This window comes from Apiospora aurea (assembly GCF_038362705.1).
Source record: "Apiospora aurea strain CBS 24483 chromosome Unknown utg000007l_segment0_segment0, whole genome shotgun sequence".
NCBI classification, from domain to species: domain Eukaryota; kingdom Fungi; phylum Ascomycota; class Sordariomycetes; order Amphisphaeriales; family Apiosporaceae; genus Apiospora; species Apiospora aurea.
Window position 1 is genome coordinate 296,972 of NW_027117394.1, and position 13,795 is coordinate 310,766.

Here is a 13,795-nt window from a genome sequence, read left to right on the forward strand (position 1 = left end):
CTCACATTTACTGAAGGCGTGAGTGAGCCCGAACGTCACAGCTAGACATATTTCAGCCGCGATGGAGAAGTCTGACCATTAGGTGAATGTTAACACACATAAGCACGATATGGACTTAACAGTTCTCAACCTACAGTCATCGATGAAGAGGCGTTTCTGACGCCATAGATTCGCTCCGACTCTTAAAAGAACGAATACTCCTGTCAGTGCGACAAGTGTGAGGGTGGAAATGGACGTGTCACGGCTTGACACATCCTTGACCGTGACCGACAACGGCATGTTAAAGATGGGGATAGCCAATACAGATTTCCTTCTCAAAGAACCGCAGGGTGAACTGTTCTGATAGGGTTTCGTTAGAATGGGAAGACCCAGAATGGGCAGCCCATAAAAGGATGTGGAGGATCGCTGAAGTGATAGGCCTGGGATCAGGATCTGTGATCAGTAGTACCCCGGTGTTATTTTGCTTTTGGGAGAGCAATATCGGTTATATGCTTGTTGGCTTGATAGGGATGCAACCTTCGGCGGAGTTTCTATTTATAGAACAAAATTGTGCATAAATGGGGGCCGGCCGCCTTCGCCAGGCTATGTGCATGCATACATGTAAGCCTGAGGTTGCACGGCATAACCTTTAGCAGGGTTTCTCGGCAGCAGCTTAGCTACAAAATTGAACCAACGCACATTTTATTGGTTTTGTACACAGTGCATTCATTAATTTTCGTACCAAAAACAGTAGCCTCATCAATCGTTTGTGTGTCACCTGGCTTCAAGGCAAGGCCTTGGGGGTTTTGGCATGTCTCACACAATGCCTGCCTCGTGGTTTCGACACACGTTCAAGAAAAGATTCATCTCAAGAGGACTTGGTAGAATGTCTATTGACGTAAATTTAGCTCCATGTATATTGACAACACAATGACAATCACACATCCCTATCCTTCAGTACATCTTTCAGGATCTGGGAAAACCCAACCACGTGGTCGGGTCCGATCATAGTGTAATGTGCCCCCTTGACCTCGTAGAACTTGGGCCTTGTTGCTGAGAATTCCGCCCACCTGGCCAGATGATTCTCTACCCAGTCTGACCTTGAGCGTGCTGCGCCCTTCAGCGGAATAGCGTGGAAAATGTCTATGGCGTTGATCTTCCCGGTTGGCTCGTAGTTGACTGCCATGCTCTGTAAACTATAGGCCAAGCTGGCCCAATTTTTGATCCCTTCCTCTTCGAGTCCAAGTTCCATCATTCTCATATGGTCAACTGCGTTGAGAATTTGTGCCATAGCATCCAGATGGGACAGTTTACTGAACCGTTGTTCCATGGCCTCCGCGTATTCCTCAGTGATGAGACCAAGAAAATACGCAAGATGCAGCAGACATGAATTCCAGTCCAGTTGACGCATGCGAAGCTTGATGTGCGGAGGCAAATTGAAGCTTGCCAGAAACTTCACTGACTCCCCTCGATGCTCGAGCCTTTTGGCCACCTCAAATGCTAGCATAGACCCATAGCTGTACCCCGCGAGCGCATATGGGCCTATAGGCTGTCGTTTCCGAATTGAAGCCTCATACGTATCTAGGACTTCATCTAGGGTGCCAAAGGGCCGCTGGCCAGGCTCGAACCCACGGGCCCGAAGTGCGTAGACTGGTCGGTCTTCGCCCTCCAGCTGCTTTGCGAGTCCTACAAAAACAAGAACTTCACCGACACCAGGATGAAACAACCACAAAGGGGTTTTGCTCCCAGTGGCCTGGAAGACGACCACCGGGTCATAGGTTGATGTGGGTACAGTGGCGTTGGAAGCATTTGTAGGTTGATTATCCCTGAGAAACGATGCGAGTGAACGCACTGTGGGATTATGCATGATGGTGATGATTGGAAGGTGAATTTGCAGCCGCCCATCTATGCGATGTTTGAGACGGATTAGATCCATCGAAGTGCAACCAACATTGAAAAAGGGAGTATCCAAACTGATTGCATGGGGCTCAACACCCATGACTTCAGCGACATCGTTGAGTATATAGGCCTCTGCCTCACTCTGGGGGACACTCAGTGCTTGTGACCGGTAGTTCTGAATAGCTTCATTAAAGGAAGCGGTACTGGCGTCGAAAGCCCCCTTCTCGAACAGGGACCGCATCTTCGCCCTAGAGATTTTGCCAAGTGCAGAAATTGGAAGCACGGACTCGTCAAGAAGAGCAAAGATAAGAGGACGACAGCCTGTCCACACAACACAGGACTTGGTGGCTTCATCGCAGACCTCGGCGATGTCTATTCCCAGCATCGGCCAATGTTTGGGTACGAAAGCGACTGTAAGCGTCTCGGTCTGAGCCGCTGTTGCTCTAGTGGGAAAAACAACTGTACGGGTAATGCGGGTCGCTAGGTTTCGCTTGAGTGACTGTTCGATGTCTAGGCAGCTGAATTTTATCCCGTTGATGTTGATAGTGTCGCTCGTTCTGCCGATCAAGCTCAAGTTGCCCGAAGAGTCGACGATGGCCTGGTCCCCGGTTCGAAACCAACCATCTGGCGTGAAAGCAGATGCAGTAGCTTCTTCATTTCGATAGTAACGCTCGAACACAACGTCGCCGCGGATCTCAAGTTCTCCAGAGGTTTGGGGAGCTATTTTAGTCGAGCTTCCATTGCTCGAAGAAGACGCCACGCGCATTTCAATGCCCTCCATGCATCGACCAACAGAGGCAAAAACGAGTTCATTACCCGCATCATACTGGGGGCATTGTAAGTTGAATATAGCGCCTGCGCACGTCTCCGTCATACCAAAGCCAGGAGTGATGACATTGTCAGGGGCGCCGTACGTTCTCAACAGCGCAGACGCGGCCACGCAGGTTTCGACGACATTTGCTTCACCGCCCGAAGTTAAAACAGTCAGACTACTCAAGTCCCACTCCTTTCTCTCTGGTAGTGTAGTCGCCACGAGCTTGGCAAGGAAGAAATTTGGGGGCAAAAGAAAACGAGACCCGGTGACGACTTAATAGGTCAAGAAATGCCAATGGCGATGAGACGATGTCGTGAGGATGAACATGGACTTGGTCCAAGCCATGGTAAAGAGCGTGAATGTGAATTTCCACCAGGCTTGCTACATGGTCCAATCCAATCCAATTGAGAAACGAAGTCCCGACTGGGAGTTGGCGAATAGCCGCCTTTCCAGCCACAGCAGCCAGGATCTGTTTGTGCGTGAGGCAAACGGCTTTGGCATTGCCACTGCTTCCTGATGTCAGCATCAGCATTGCCGGCCTTCTGGCATCCACAGATCCACTGGGTGAAGCAGCATCGCTTCCTGATAGAGGCTCTAGCCCATCGACTAAAGATTCGACGTCATGAAGTCGCAAGCCATGCGAACCGTGGAAAAGATCATGATGTCGTTCGCTTGTGATGCACAATGGGCTTCCGAGTAAGTCAGAGAGGTGTAGAAGATGCTTCTGTCGATGATCCAAGTCGAGGCTTAACGGCGAGGAAGCCACAGGCAGTCCGTCAGCAAGCAACACTGACCAGAACCACAGTATGAATTCCAGCTGGTCTTCTAGGTGAATTAGAATAGGATTTCCTGGTGAGAATCCGTCCAGACCTTGGATCAAGGAACACCTCTGTCGCGCATGCACATAAAGAGTGCTATATGCAACTTTCGTGGGTGCTGTAGTTTTCCCACTGGGATGCATGATGAGGTTTCTTGATGGCGAAAAGGTGGCCGCACGTTTCAGTATGTCCTGAAGGCGACTGATTTCTGAGATGGAAATCGATTTCTCCTGAGCTGGATCCATTGCGAGAGCAGAGTCTGGTGGTATTTTGGGTAGTTATGCTGGCTTAACTTCAACGTAAGATTTGAAAGTCGACTGATAGAACTTGTTAAGAGATTAAGAGTAAGGCGTGGAATTGGTCTTAAGAGTATGGATGTCTCTTCTAGGCTGGGTAATCTGGAAGGCAAACGATTTCTTATTTTATTCATCAGTACACCCAAGATCTTCCCACTGAGAACAGCCAAGTAAATTCCCATGCAAAACCTTTCGCATAGATCCAAGGGGTCACGGTTGGCTTACTTTACATCTTCCAGCATAGGGCTGGAACATTGTCATGATAGGCATCCTATCACTCACCGTTGGCTCTTAGCAGTTCAGGCAACCGTTTCACTCTCGGTGAGTGTGATCGGATACAAAGTGCCGAAAAGATGCAATCAATATCCACGGTTATTTTGTGTCGTTATGCATTGTAATTTTGAGGGCTTGTTACACTATCAGCACTATAGATAGCACAGTGTATTGTGAAGAGTTGTTCGCCGTTTCGAGTTATATTTCCGGTCGGTGTGGCATTGTGTGCTGCAGAATTCGGTGAGAGGGTGTGAAGACGTAAGCCGTAATGGTAATACTGTTGCGGGACCATATGCAAGTGGGTGTGTGTGGTGTGAACGCGCCGGTGTCAGCATATAACCTCGATGAAACGCTATGTTCTTGGCGTATGTGTTACGTATACACGTATGTATTGGAATGTATTGGTACATCCTCACAAACTTGATGCCGTACACTAGGCCTAACGAGCGACAGGCCTTGTATGTCCACATAATAGCAATTGATAAGAGGGAAAAGAACGACAACTCATGACAACGACTAATTCGGGTCTTCCCGTCCTTGGAGCATGTTGCATTGTGCGGAACCTCCTACTGACAATGCAAAAACTCGCGATGGCTGACCAGACTTCTTCGCGAATGCTCTCATTGTCAGCCACGATACATTCAGCAGTTTCCAAAATGCAAAATTTGTACTCTCGGCAACAACTTACGCCACCATCCTTTGACGAAGATGCCCCCTCTGAGCTTCCCAAAGAGGCCCTGGAGCTTCGAGACGTTGTGCTTGATGCGTCATCCGAGCTGTACGACCTCCTACTTGATCCCATGACGCTCCTCTTCCAAAAAGGCGCGGTGAGTAACGACAACTACTCGGCTCCCTAAAAGTGGAACTTCATTCCTGGGGAACGGTATTAAGATATCAGACTTACTAATTAATTTACAGCACAATAATATGGTTTGTCTCCGAGCCATTAGTGAATTCAACATAGCAACTCTGGTACCGCCCGGTGGGGAAATCTCTTTCCGAGAGATCTCGACCCACACCGGGCTGGATGAGGATTCAATCCAACGGTTCTTGAGGCATGCCGTAACTATGCGAATATTCCGTGAACCGAGACCTGGAGTTCTAGCGCATACTCAGGCATCGAAATTGCTCTCCGAACAGCCGACGAAAGACTGGATGGCCACAGCAACCGAGGATGTATGGCCCACGGCAGTGAAAGTAAGATCCAACCCCAACTTATCCGACATTGTGACCAAAGCTGATCATTTCACGCAGATGGTTGACGCTATGCGAAGGTGGCCGAATTCTCAGGAACCGAACGAAACGGTAAATATCATTGACACTGCCCTGTTAACATAGGCGGTGCGTATGAAGCTGACCTCTCGGGATAGGGGTTCACCCTGGCGAGTGGAACAAATCTGTCCATATACGAAGACTTTAACTTGAATCCCCAGAAAGCCATGCGGTTCTCAAACGCCATGGAGGCATTTGCCTCCAGTCCTGGACATCATATTTCCTACGTGCTGGAGAGCTTTGACTGGGGTTCCCTAGGAGTTGCCCAAGTAGTCGATATCGGAGGCGCGCATGGTCATGTTGCCATTGAGTTAGCAAAGCACTTCCCCAATGTGAGCGTCATAGTCCAGGATACCAGCGAATCCCTCGAAGGTGCTAGCGTGCCAGATGAGGTAGCAGGACGTGTGGAGTTCATGCCGCATGATTTCTTCGAGCCACAATGCGTTAAAGCCGACGTGTATTACTTTCGATGGGTAATGCACAACTGGTCTGACAAGTACTGCATTCTCATCCTCCGAGCGTTGATACCATCGTTGGAGCCCGGAGCGAAGATCCTCATCCAGGACACGTGCATGCCGGAACCAGGGTCGGTCGCCCTTTGGAGAGAAAAGGACCTAAGGTACGTATGATGTGAGGCTGAGACCATTTCGACCGAGCTTTCTACTAAAGTCTTGAAGGTCAGCAGATCTAAACATGGGGGCTATGTTCAATGCACAGGGAAAGGACTGCTGCGCAGTGGAACGCGTTGTTGACCAAGGCGGATGAGAGATTCGTACTGGGAGAGGTAGTAAATCCCAAGGGATCTGCGTTGGCTATGATCCAAGCTGTTTGGAATGGCTGATGCTAACGAGAAGATCTGTTCGAGTACACTTCATTGTCATTCTCTGTCACACAGTGCAAGCACGTCGTACTGGAAAGCAAATTCATTCACTAGCTACTCCTTCGACATATCTTTAAAACTCAATATTTCTTTCCATGTCTTCACACAATCATTGAACAGCAGACACCCTCTGCCGAATGTTGATGCGAGCACCCAATGGGGGAAGAATAATGTTCAACAAGGACCTTGGTTGCTTGCGATGCCCTTCAAATTCGACATCATAGTTCTGGATCAGGTACGCGAGTGCTTGCTTGAGAGTCTGTGAAGTGTACCACCGACCAGGACAGAGGTGTCTGCCGTATCCGAAAGTTACAAAAGTCTTACTCGCAGTGACGCATGTCTCCTGCTCGGTGGCCTGGCGATTTGTGACCCCGGATCCTTCAAACTCCCGAGAGTACCGGAAAGCGTCAAATTGGAGAGGATTGGGGTAAAACTCCGCGTCATGGTGTAGCGCTTGGAATGGCACTCCCAGACGCGCACCTCTTGGAAGGTGGATTCCGTTGCCCAAGTCGATGCCGCCAGGGGAGCCAACGATCCGCAAAGGAGCAATGACGCTGAATGGAGAGATACGCAAAGACTCTCGTACTGTCGAGTCCAGGCGATAAAGCTGGTCAATCGCCTCCTTCGAAGAAAGGCCATTGTGGCCAGCAGCGACACGGTCGCATTCCGATCGCAAGCCGGCGATGAAGTCATCTTTTGATTCGCTACTATAAAGATTGACTAAAATGTTCGAAAGGGCGTATGTAGTGGTGTAGATGGACACTAGTTGCAGTATCAACAGTCGTTGGGCGATGATGTTGGGTTCCAGGTCGCTGGGATCGCCTTTGGCACTGCGCTCTATGATCCACTGTATCGCATCATTCTAAGAGAGAATCTGTTAGTCTCATCGAGGAGGTCTGCATGTGTTGGGACACGGTCTCGGCTCACTGGATTCTCAGTACCAGATCCTGCTCTCCATTCCTGTAGCCTTTCGTCGACGTAAGGCACCATGATCCGTTTACAGCGCTTGGAGTACCCTTTTGCTGCCAGCCCTATGACTGGCCCAACGATCGGTCTCAAGTAAGCAGGAAATGAGCTTATAAGGGACGCTCCTTGAAATACAGCGTTGGCATACTTGGTAGATTGCTCCAGTAGTACCTCGTTGCGGCATAGTGGCAATCCGATGATCGCTCGGTTTGCGGTCCGGCCAATGATTTGAAGACAGGTATCCCATACGTCGGCTGTTACTGCCGAGCCAGAAGGGTACCGGAAACGATTGCGAAAAACGTTGTCGAGTTCATCGGCAGTGCCAGCAGCAAAGTAACCAACATCCTTGTTCATGTACTTTCGTACAACGTCGAACTGAATAGCGTTCTTGAACAGCATTTCATCGTGGTCTCCCATCAGGTAACGTGGCTGCATTACCTCCATTTGGATAGGGAAGGCCTTGATGTCACTTTCTGTTTGGTGGAGGATGTCAAACTGGGATGGAGGAAGGACTGTAATGGAGCCATTGCCTAGGTTCGGGATGGAGAAAGGCGAACCACCCGCTTTGCAGAATCTATTATAGCCTTCATAGACGGTCGAAGCGGTTGCAGTGATGGATCGAAAGGCAGCCCTTGTATGGGCAAAAAATTGGTTCGACCGGGTACCAACGTTGGGTGCAGATGTGAGTTGGTCGGTATCTAGTCTGTTCCTCTGAAGTTTGAGGATTGCCAGGGTGAACAAGATAGCCCCAGATACCAACAAAAGGGTGTTCGATTCCATGATTGAGGGCATAGCTATTCCTTGCTAGATAGATAGCTGAACGCAAATTCCAAATGTTGTCGTTAGAATCAGGACTAAATGAAACAGTGTGCCGGGCTTTAGATAGAAAAAGTCCCTTGATCGCAATTCCAGTTGTCGAATAGTTGGACGGTAGGATATTCTGAAAGGGGCAAACAAATCGAGGCTACGAAGAGACGACTGCATACTTGTTGGCGATAACCTTCTACCAGCAACAAAACCTGTGAACCAACTTGCCACTCTTGCTCCTCACCCTGCATTGGGCATGTTAGGCGAGGAAGTATCACGGTACTAGTACTTGTCTTTGAGGAATGTTACCATGTACTAATTTTAGCTAGAGCCTGCCCCAAACGCCGACGGCCGATAATGCGCCTATGCATTGTGTTGCATTTAGGCTAAACACTTCCAGCTCTTGGAGCCGACCCCAACTAGAGTTTTTCCCGTCGATGCATGCATAGCTTTGGTAGAATACAATACAGCTGCCACACAGTGTGGTAGCAATTGCTGCCCCCACTGCCGATCGTCGTAGTAATGGGAGTCTTCGTAATATTCTTCGACTCGAGATAGGGGAGGCTGGCTCTGCAACACACGTAAGCTGATGTCGTACAGTAGGGCACACCGCAAAGGACTCAATGTATAATGTATATTCTAAGTAGCAAAATACATGAGGCTTCAGAAACAGAACTATCGGTCCTACTTGGCGTGACGCAGTCTGTCCAGACGGAAGCAGGTCAAACAAGAGCCCGAAACTGAACGTCTCAAGACTCCTAGAACAGTTCATATGAAAGCCTCCAGAGCTCTTAATACCTACCTTCAAAAGACATCACTTTACACTGGCTATTATGAGGGTGAAGAAGTGTCAACTTCAGAATGGAGTCTGCACTTTCTCAGTTGAGGCAGCTGGCCTGTATTGCCGATGAATCTCTGCGTAGAAGACTTATGGTCTCGCTACACGAGCTGGCGAACTCGATGGAAACCTCCAATGATACTATTCATCGCTATGGCTACCTTGTACGCTTTCGTTCCCTTTTTACACGTTCTTCTGTTGACATCGAAACCAGCATTTGCAGACGGCAGCTGTCAAGATCGGCTTCGACCTGGGACTGTTCAAGTACCTTACCAAGGCTGGTAGTGCCGTCGATGTGAGCCAAATAGCATCACATACAGGCGCAGATGTTCATTTTACAAGTACATTGCCCGTTAGGTGCTTTGTCCTTTCTCTTCCAACTACTGACCTCATTTCCTTCAGGGCGATACCTGAGATATCTGGCCTCTATTGGTGCAGTTTATGAGGTTGGCGAGGACCACTACTCCGGTAATAAGGTGTCTGAGAACCTTGCCGAGCCAGTGACAGAGGCTGGCGTCTCACATTGGTAGCCTCCCATTGCCCCTTGAATCCTGCGGCGTCCTACTGAGACTTTACCTAGCTTTGTGACAATTGGGCCTCAGTACCAGGCCCTTCCAAGCTTCCTCCAGCAGACGGGTTATCGAAACCCCAATGACCCGCTTCATACCGTTTTCCAGGCAGCATGGAACACACCACTTCATGCATTTGCATGGTACAAGGATCATGCCGACGAACTCCGCTTCTTTAATGATTACATGGCGTTGAGGCGCCAGCCGGAGCTGTCATGGTTGATTTTGTACCCCGTCCTTCAAGAATCGAAGGGGCTAAATGACCACTCAAGAGCTCTCTATGTCAACATGGGGGGTGGTATCGGCCACCAGTGTGCACAGTTCCGAAGAAAATACCCCGATATACCCGGCCGTGTGATTCTTCAGGACTTGGAACACTCCATTCTGAATGCCTTGCCCACTCCCGGCGTTGAAAATATGGTACACAACTTCTTCGATCCCCAACCTGTCAAGAGTCAGTAAACCTTAATCCCTTCGTACGAAAAACACAAGATGTCGACAAGTTTCTGACTTAGCTTTCAGATGCCAAGTTCTACTATGTTCGCGGTGTGTTACATAACCACCCGGACCAGAAGGTTCGTCAGGTCCTCAAGAACATCAAACAAGCGATGGCACCAGACTCAGTCTTACTCCTGGATGAGATGGTGCTTCCACAGACAGGCACGCACGCATATGCAGCCTCGATGGACTTGACGATGATGTCAGCATTCGCGTCCGCGGAAAGAACCGAGAAGCAATGGCGGAATATTGTAGAAGATGTCGGCCTAGTCTTCACCCAGATGTATACATACAACCCTACTAGCTATGAGAGTGTGATGGATATACGACTGCCTTCAGTCGGCTGAGACGTCATTCCGATGAGGCACCCATTCGGAATATGAACCATACGGAGAATAGGAGTCATTTCATTTGTACCATGATTATCATTAGCGTGAAAGGCTTCAAGAATGAACGCATTGCTTCTTAGGTGCAAACAGCATTTCGGAGTCCGGCATTACGATATTTGAGATTGCACCATTCTCCAATCTTTTCTAATATCATTCGTAAAGCGTAATGGCGGTACGGGTCTGGAGCAAAACATATTCACATAGATTACACTGGTACACGAGAACCGAGATGATAGACGGGCGTGTTCTGCCTCCTTGGTGAGTCGGACAGCTCGAGTCTACTAGAGGGTGCCATTCATTTGGCTCTTCGATCAGTAGACTCAAGCCTATCCTGTCACTTGTAATACGTCGAAAGGTACACAGTTGGTACTTCGTGTTCATTGTAGCTGATAAGGCTTCGGTGAAGTTGGAACAAATTGGCCGAGCCTTACATGACGTGGTACTGCAGGGTGGTAGCGGTCAAAGACCTCGGACCGTCCCTAGCCGCGCAAACGGAAAGTATTGACTGACCCTTGCATCACCCAGATTCGATTTTGAAGATTACCAACAGTCCGTATATCACACCAATCAAATGCGTCAGTTGGCAATCCCGTTGGCTCTTGTTGGGTTACACAACATCTTCCCCTCATCTTACCTCATTGCTGACAGATACCTCGACCTTCGCATGGGCACCGTTATTGCATTTCGGGTCGGAGTTCTCACCGCCAGTAGTGGTCGGGTCGCCTCTGCTGTCCCTTTCCAACTTTCCAACCCAAACGGCACGCAGATAGATCCTTCCAGCTCGCAGGGTTCAAATCAGGTGCCATATATTCCCTTTCATTGCAAAGATGCGCTCGCTCCTTGATCAGCTCTCATGGAAGCATGTAATTGCCCCCATCGCCGTCTATTTTCTTACACTAGCCTTTTACCGACTGTTTCTTCACCCACTCGCAGGGTTTCCCGGTCCAAAGCTGGCCGCCATCACCCGTTATGTTGAAGCCTATTACGACGTTGTCTGTGGTGGCCAGTACACGTTCAAGCTCGCTGAGATGCACAAGAAATACGGTACCTAATTTTTATGTTTTCTTTTACGTGGAACACCTTTTATTTGGGGTAATGATCCTAAATCCACTTAGGTCCCATCATTCGTATCAGTCCTTATGAGCTCCATATCAGCGACCCTAGCTTCTACGAGAAGCTATACAACCGAGAGGGGAGATGGGATAAATACGATTGGACCTGGAATGCATTTGGTGCACCATCAGCTACGATCTGCTCAGTGAAGCACGAGGCCCATAAACATCGACGTGCTGCCCTGAATCCATTCTTTTCCAAGACAAGTGTAGCGAAGAGAGTTGGCATCATCCAGAGATTGGCCTCTGAGTTATGCCGCAAAGTGGATAGCTTTGCGGTTTCTGAATCCTCTCAGATCAGTATGAGCGCTGCTATTAGTGCCTTCGTCCGTGACGTTTCTACCGAGTTTGTGATTGGGAAGCAATATCACATTTTGGATGCCCAAGACCTCAACGCCGACGTAGCCGTTCTGTTCCAAGGCACGGGAAATCTCTGGCGAAGAACAAAGCACATCCCATGGTATGGGTCTCTCCTCAGATACATGCCCACATCCCTTGTCAAGAAGACAAGTAACCACGGGGTCACAGCCTTCGTGTTCTTTCTACAGGTCGGTTTGACTTTAATCTCCTGACCCTACTCTCCACGCGGCTGACAAAGAGGCAGGACATGATGAAAGTCACCTCCGACTACTTCGTCTCTCTGAGGTCTGCGGCTACTGACCCAGATGCACCTCGTACAATTGTACATGAGATTTTGGACTCTGAGCTTCCGCCTGACGAGAAGAGCATGGGTCGAGTATTCCAGGAGGTTGGCACCATTTCCGGTGCCGGAAACGAGACAGTCGCAGGCTGTCTGAGCATGATACTGTACCACGTATATGCTAACCAGACAATTCTGGTGCGTTTGAGATCGGAGTTGGTTGCAGCTCGTCATGAGCCGGGTCCCAGCTTGACTGTACTTGAGAACCTGCCCTATCTAACAGCGGTTCTAATGGAAGGCTTGCGACTGAGCCCGGCTCTAGCAACGCGCGCCCAACGCATTGCACCGGATCGCGACCTGGTGTATAATGGACAGGTCATTCCTGCAGGGACTCCAGTAGGCATGACGACACTGTTGATGCACACCGATCCAGACATTTACCCAGATCCAACCTGTTTCGATCCAGAGAGGTGGGTAGATATGGATGTGCGACGAAAGGCCGAGAAAACGTATGCTCCCTTTGGTCGGGGCACCAGGATGTGCCTTGGGATGTAGTAAGTTCCTCCTGCTCGCCCAGCACATTTAACCACGCACGGATCCATTCATTTCCTGCTGCACAGTACCTCTTAACCGTTGTTTCCTTTCGCTTACATGAGGTTTACCAAAGTCTTGCATGGGCCGAACTTTACATGGTAGTTTCTACCCTTGTTGAACGATTCGATCTCGAGTTTGACCCAGCCGCCCTCGGTGATCTGGAGTGCACTAGTGATGAATTTCTCATTGGAACTACGAAACGGAATGGGCTTAGAGCATATGTAAAGAGAGTTGGGATATAGAGACTAGAGGGTTTGGTAGAATGAGATCCATTCAGGACGACAGGGGCTGTCCGCAAAATTGAGGGCTCCTGACAAGATCCTACAATGAAGAAATCACGGACTCTGATTTCTAGGCACACTAACTAGTTATGAGTATTGAACAATACCTCATACGGATCATGAGTTTATTGTCATTCGATTTAGTCGTTTTTATGAATGAATGGTATAACATCTATTTGTTTTCGTTTCCAACTGTTCTACGCGCAAGTGTCTCTAGGCTGTTGCGTTCGTTTGTGGGCCATTGCTCTTGCCATCCATCAAACGGCGATGATATGCAATATTCGAATTTCTAATTTGTATTCATGATAATGCGGGGGGGTCTTTAGCCAAGGCGCTTGCGGCATGCACTGCATCAGCGGGTGAACAGGCAACAAGGCAGGCTGGGGGCTGCAAAAACCTACAAGGCACACTACAACATGAGCAACGTAGCAGCGGTGGTGGGTTCATGAAGCTTAACGTACTTAGATATTGTGTTGCGAGCAATCGTAAAGGGGGGTGCAATTCATCAATCTGCGCCACTTGCCGAAGTCCCGCCCATCTATCCTTGGTCGGAGAGGGTGTGCGGGTGGTGGGGTGTATTTTGAATTGGATGTTACACAGCCGCAATACCGACTGGAGGGTACTGGTCAATAGCCTATCTGCAGACGCCTTCCGACGAGCCGTCTCACACTCCTCTTGGGGCGAGATCTTCCACATCCTTTGCGTGAGTGGCGCCTGGCAGCCTGGCCTCTTGTGAATACGGCATGTATTGTATTTTTGGGGAGCTCCTTGTACAGTCTCGTCACACAGAGCCAATTCGCTGCTGGCAGGCTATGCGGGTGGTTGGTTCTATTGATGCAACACTTGCCTGAGGTCCCTACTGGCCCATCG

The 13,795-nt window shown here is 49.3% G+C and overlaps 5 protein-coding genes across 5 annotated transcripts; 3 read left to right on the forward strand and 2 right to left on the reverse strand.

Annotated features, from left to right (window-relative positions):
• Positions 1 to 916: 916 nt before the first annotated feature.
• PG986_010409 (acetyl-CoA synthetase-like protein) lies at positions 917 to 3,755 on the reverse strand (the record flags this gene model as incomplete). Its single annotated transcript, XM_066846631.1, has 2 exons — positions 917 to 2,892; positions 2,963 to 3,755. 2 exons carry the CDS (start codon positions 3,753 to 3,755, stop codon positions 917 to 919), a joined length of 2,769 nt encoding a protein of 922 aa, XP_066696122.1.
• Positions 3,756 to 4,669: 914 nt separating this feature from the next.
• Positions 4,670 to 6,192, forward strand: PG986_010410 (uncharacterized protein; the record flags this gene model as incomplete). Its single annotated transcript, XM_066846632.1, has 4 exons — positions 4,670 to 4,906; positions 4,998 to 5,384; positions 5,450 to 5,970; positions 6,069 to 6,192. The coding sequence occupies 4 exons, from the start codon at positions 4,670 to 4,672 to the stop codon at positions 6,190 to 6,192; spliced, it is 1,269 nt and encodes a 422-aa protein (XP_066696123.1).
• A 148-nt stretch (positions 6,193 to 6,340) lies between these two features.
• PG986_010411 (uncharacterized protein) lies at positions 6,341 to 7,977 on the reverse strand (the record flags this gene model as incomplete). Its single annotated transcript, XM_066846633.1, has 2 exons — positions 6,341 to 7,093; positions 7,159 to 7,977. 2 exons carry the CDS (start codon positions 7,975 to 7,977, stop codon positions 6,341 to 6,343), a joined length of 1,572 nt encoding a protein of 523 aa, XP_066696124.1.
• Positions 7,978 to 8,865: 888 nt separating this feature from the next.
• On the forward strand, positions 8,866 to 10,256 carry PG986_010412 (O-methyl transferase B; the record flags this gene model as incomplete). The annotated part of the gene is made up of 5 exons (XM_066846634.1): positions 8,866 to 9,006; positions 9,057 to 9,183; positions 9,245 to 9,368; positions 9,423 to 9,865; positions 9,934 to 10,256. The coding sequence occupies 5 exons, from the start codon at positions 8,866 to 8,868 to the stop codon at positions 10,254 to 10,256; spliced, it is 1,158 nt and encodes a 385-aa protein (XP_066696125.1).
• Positions 10,257 to 11,125: 869 nt separating this feature from the next.
• On the forward strand, positions 11,126 to 12,886 carry PG986_010413 (Trichodiene oxygenase; the record flags this gene model as incomplete). Its single annotated transcript, XM_066846635.1, has 4 exons — positions 11,126 to 11,342; positions 11,414 to 11,958; positions 12,015 to 12,604; positions 12,718 to 12,886. The coding sequence occupies 4 exons, from the start codon at positions 11,126 to 11,128 to the stop codon at positions 12,884 to 12,886; spliced, it is 1,521 nt and encodes a 506-aa protein (XP_066696126.1).
• Between the last annotated feature and the right edge of the window lie 909 nt (positions 12,887 to 13,795).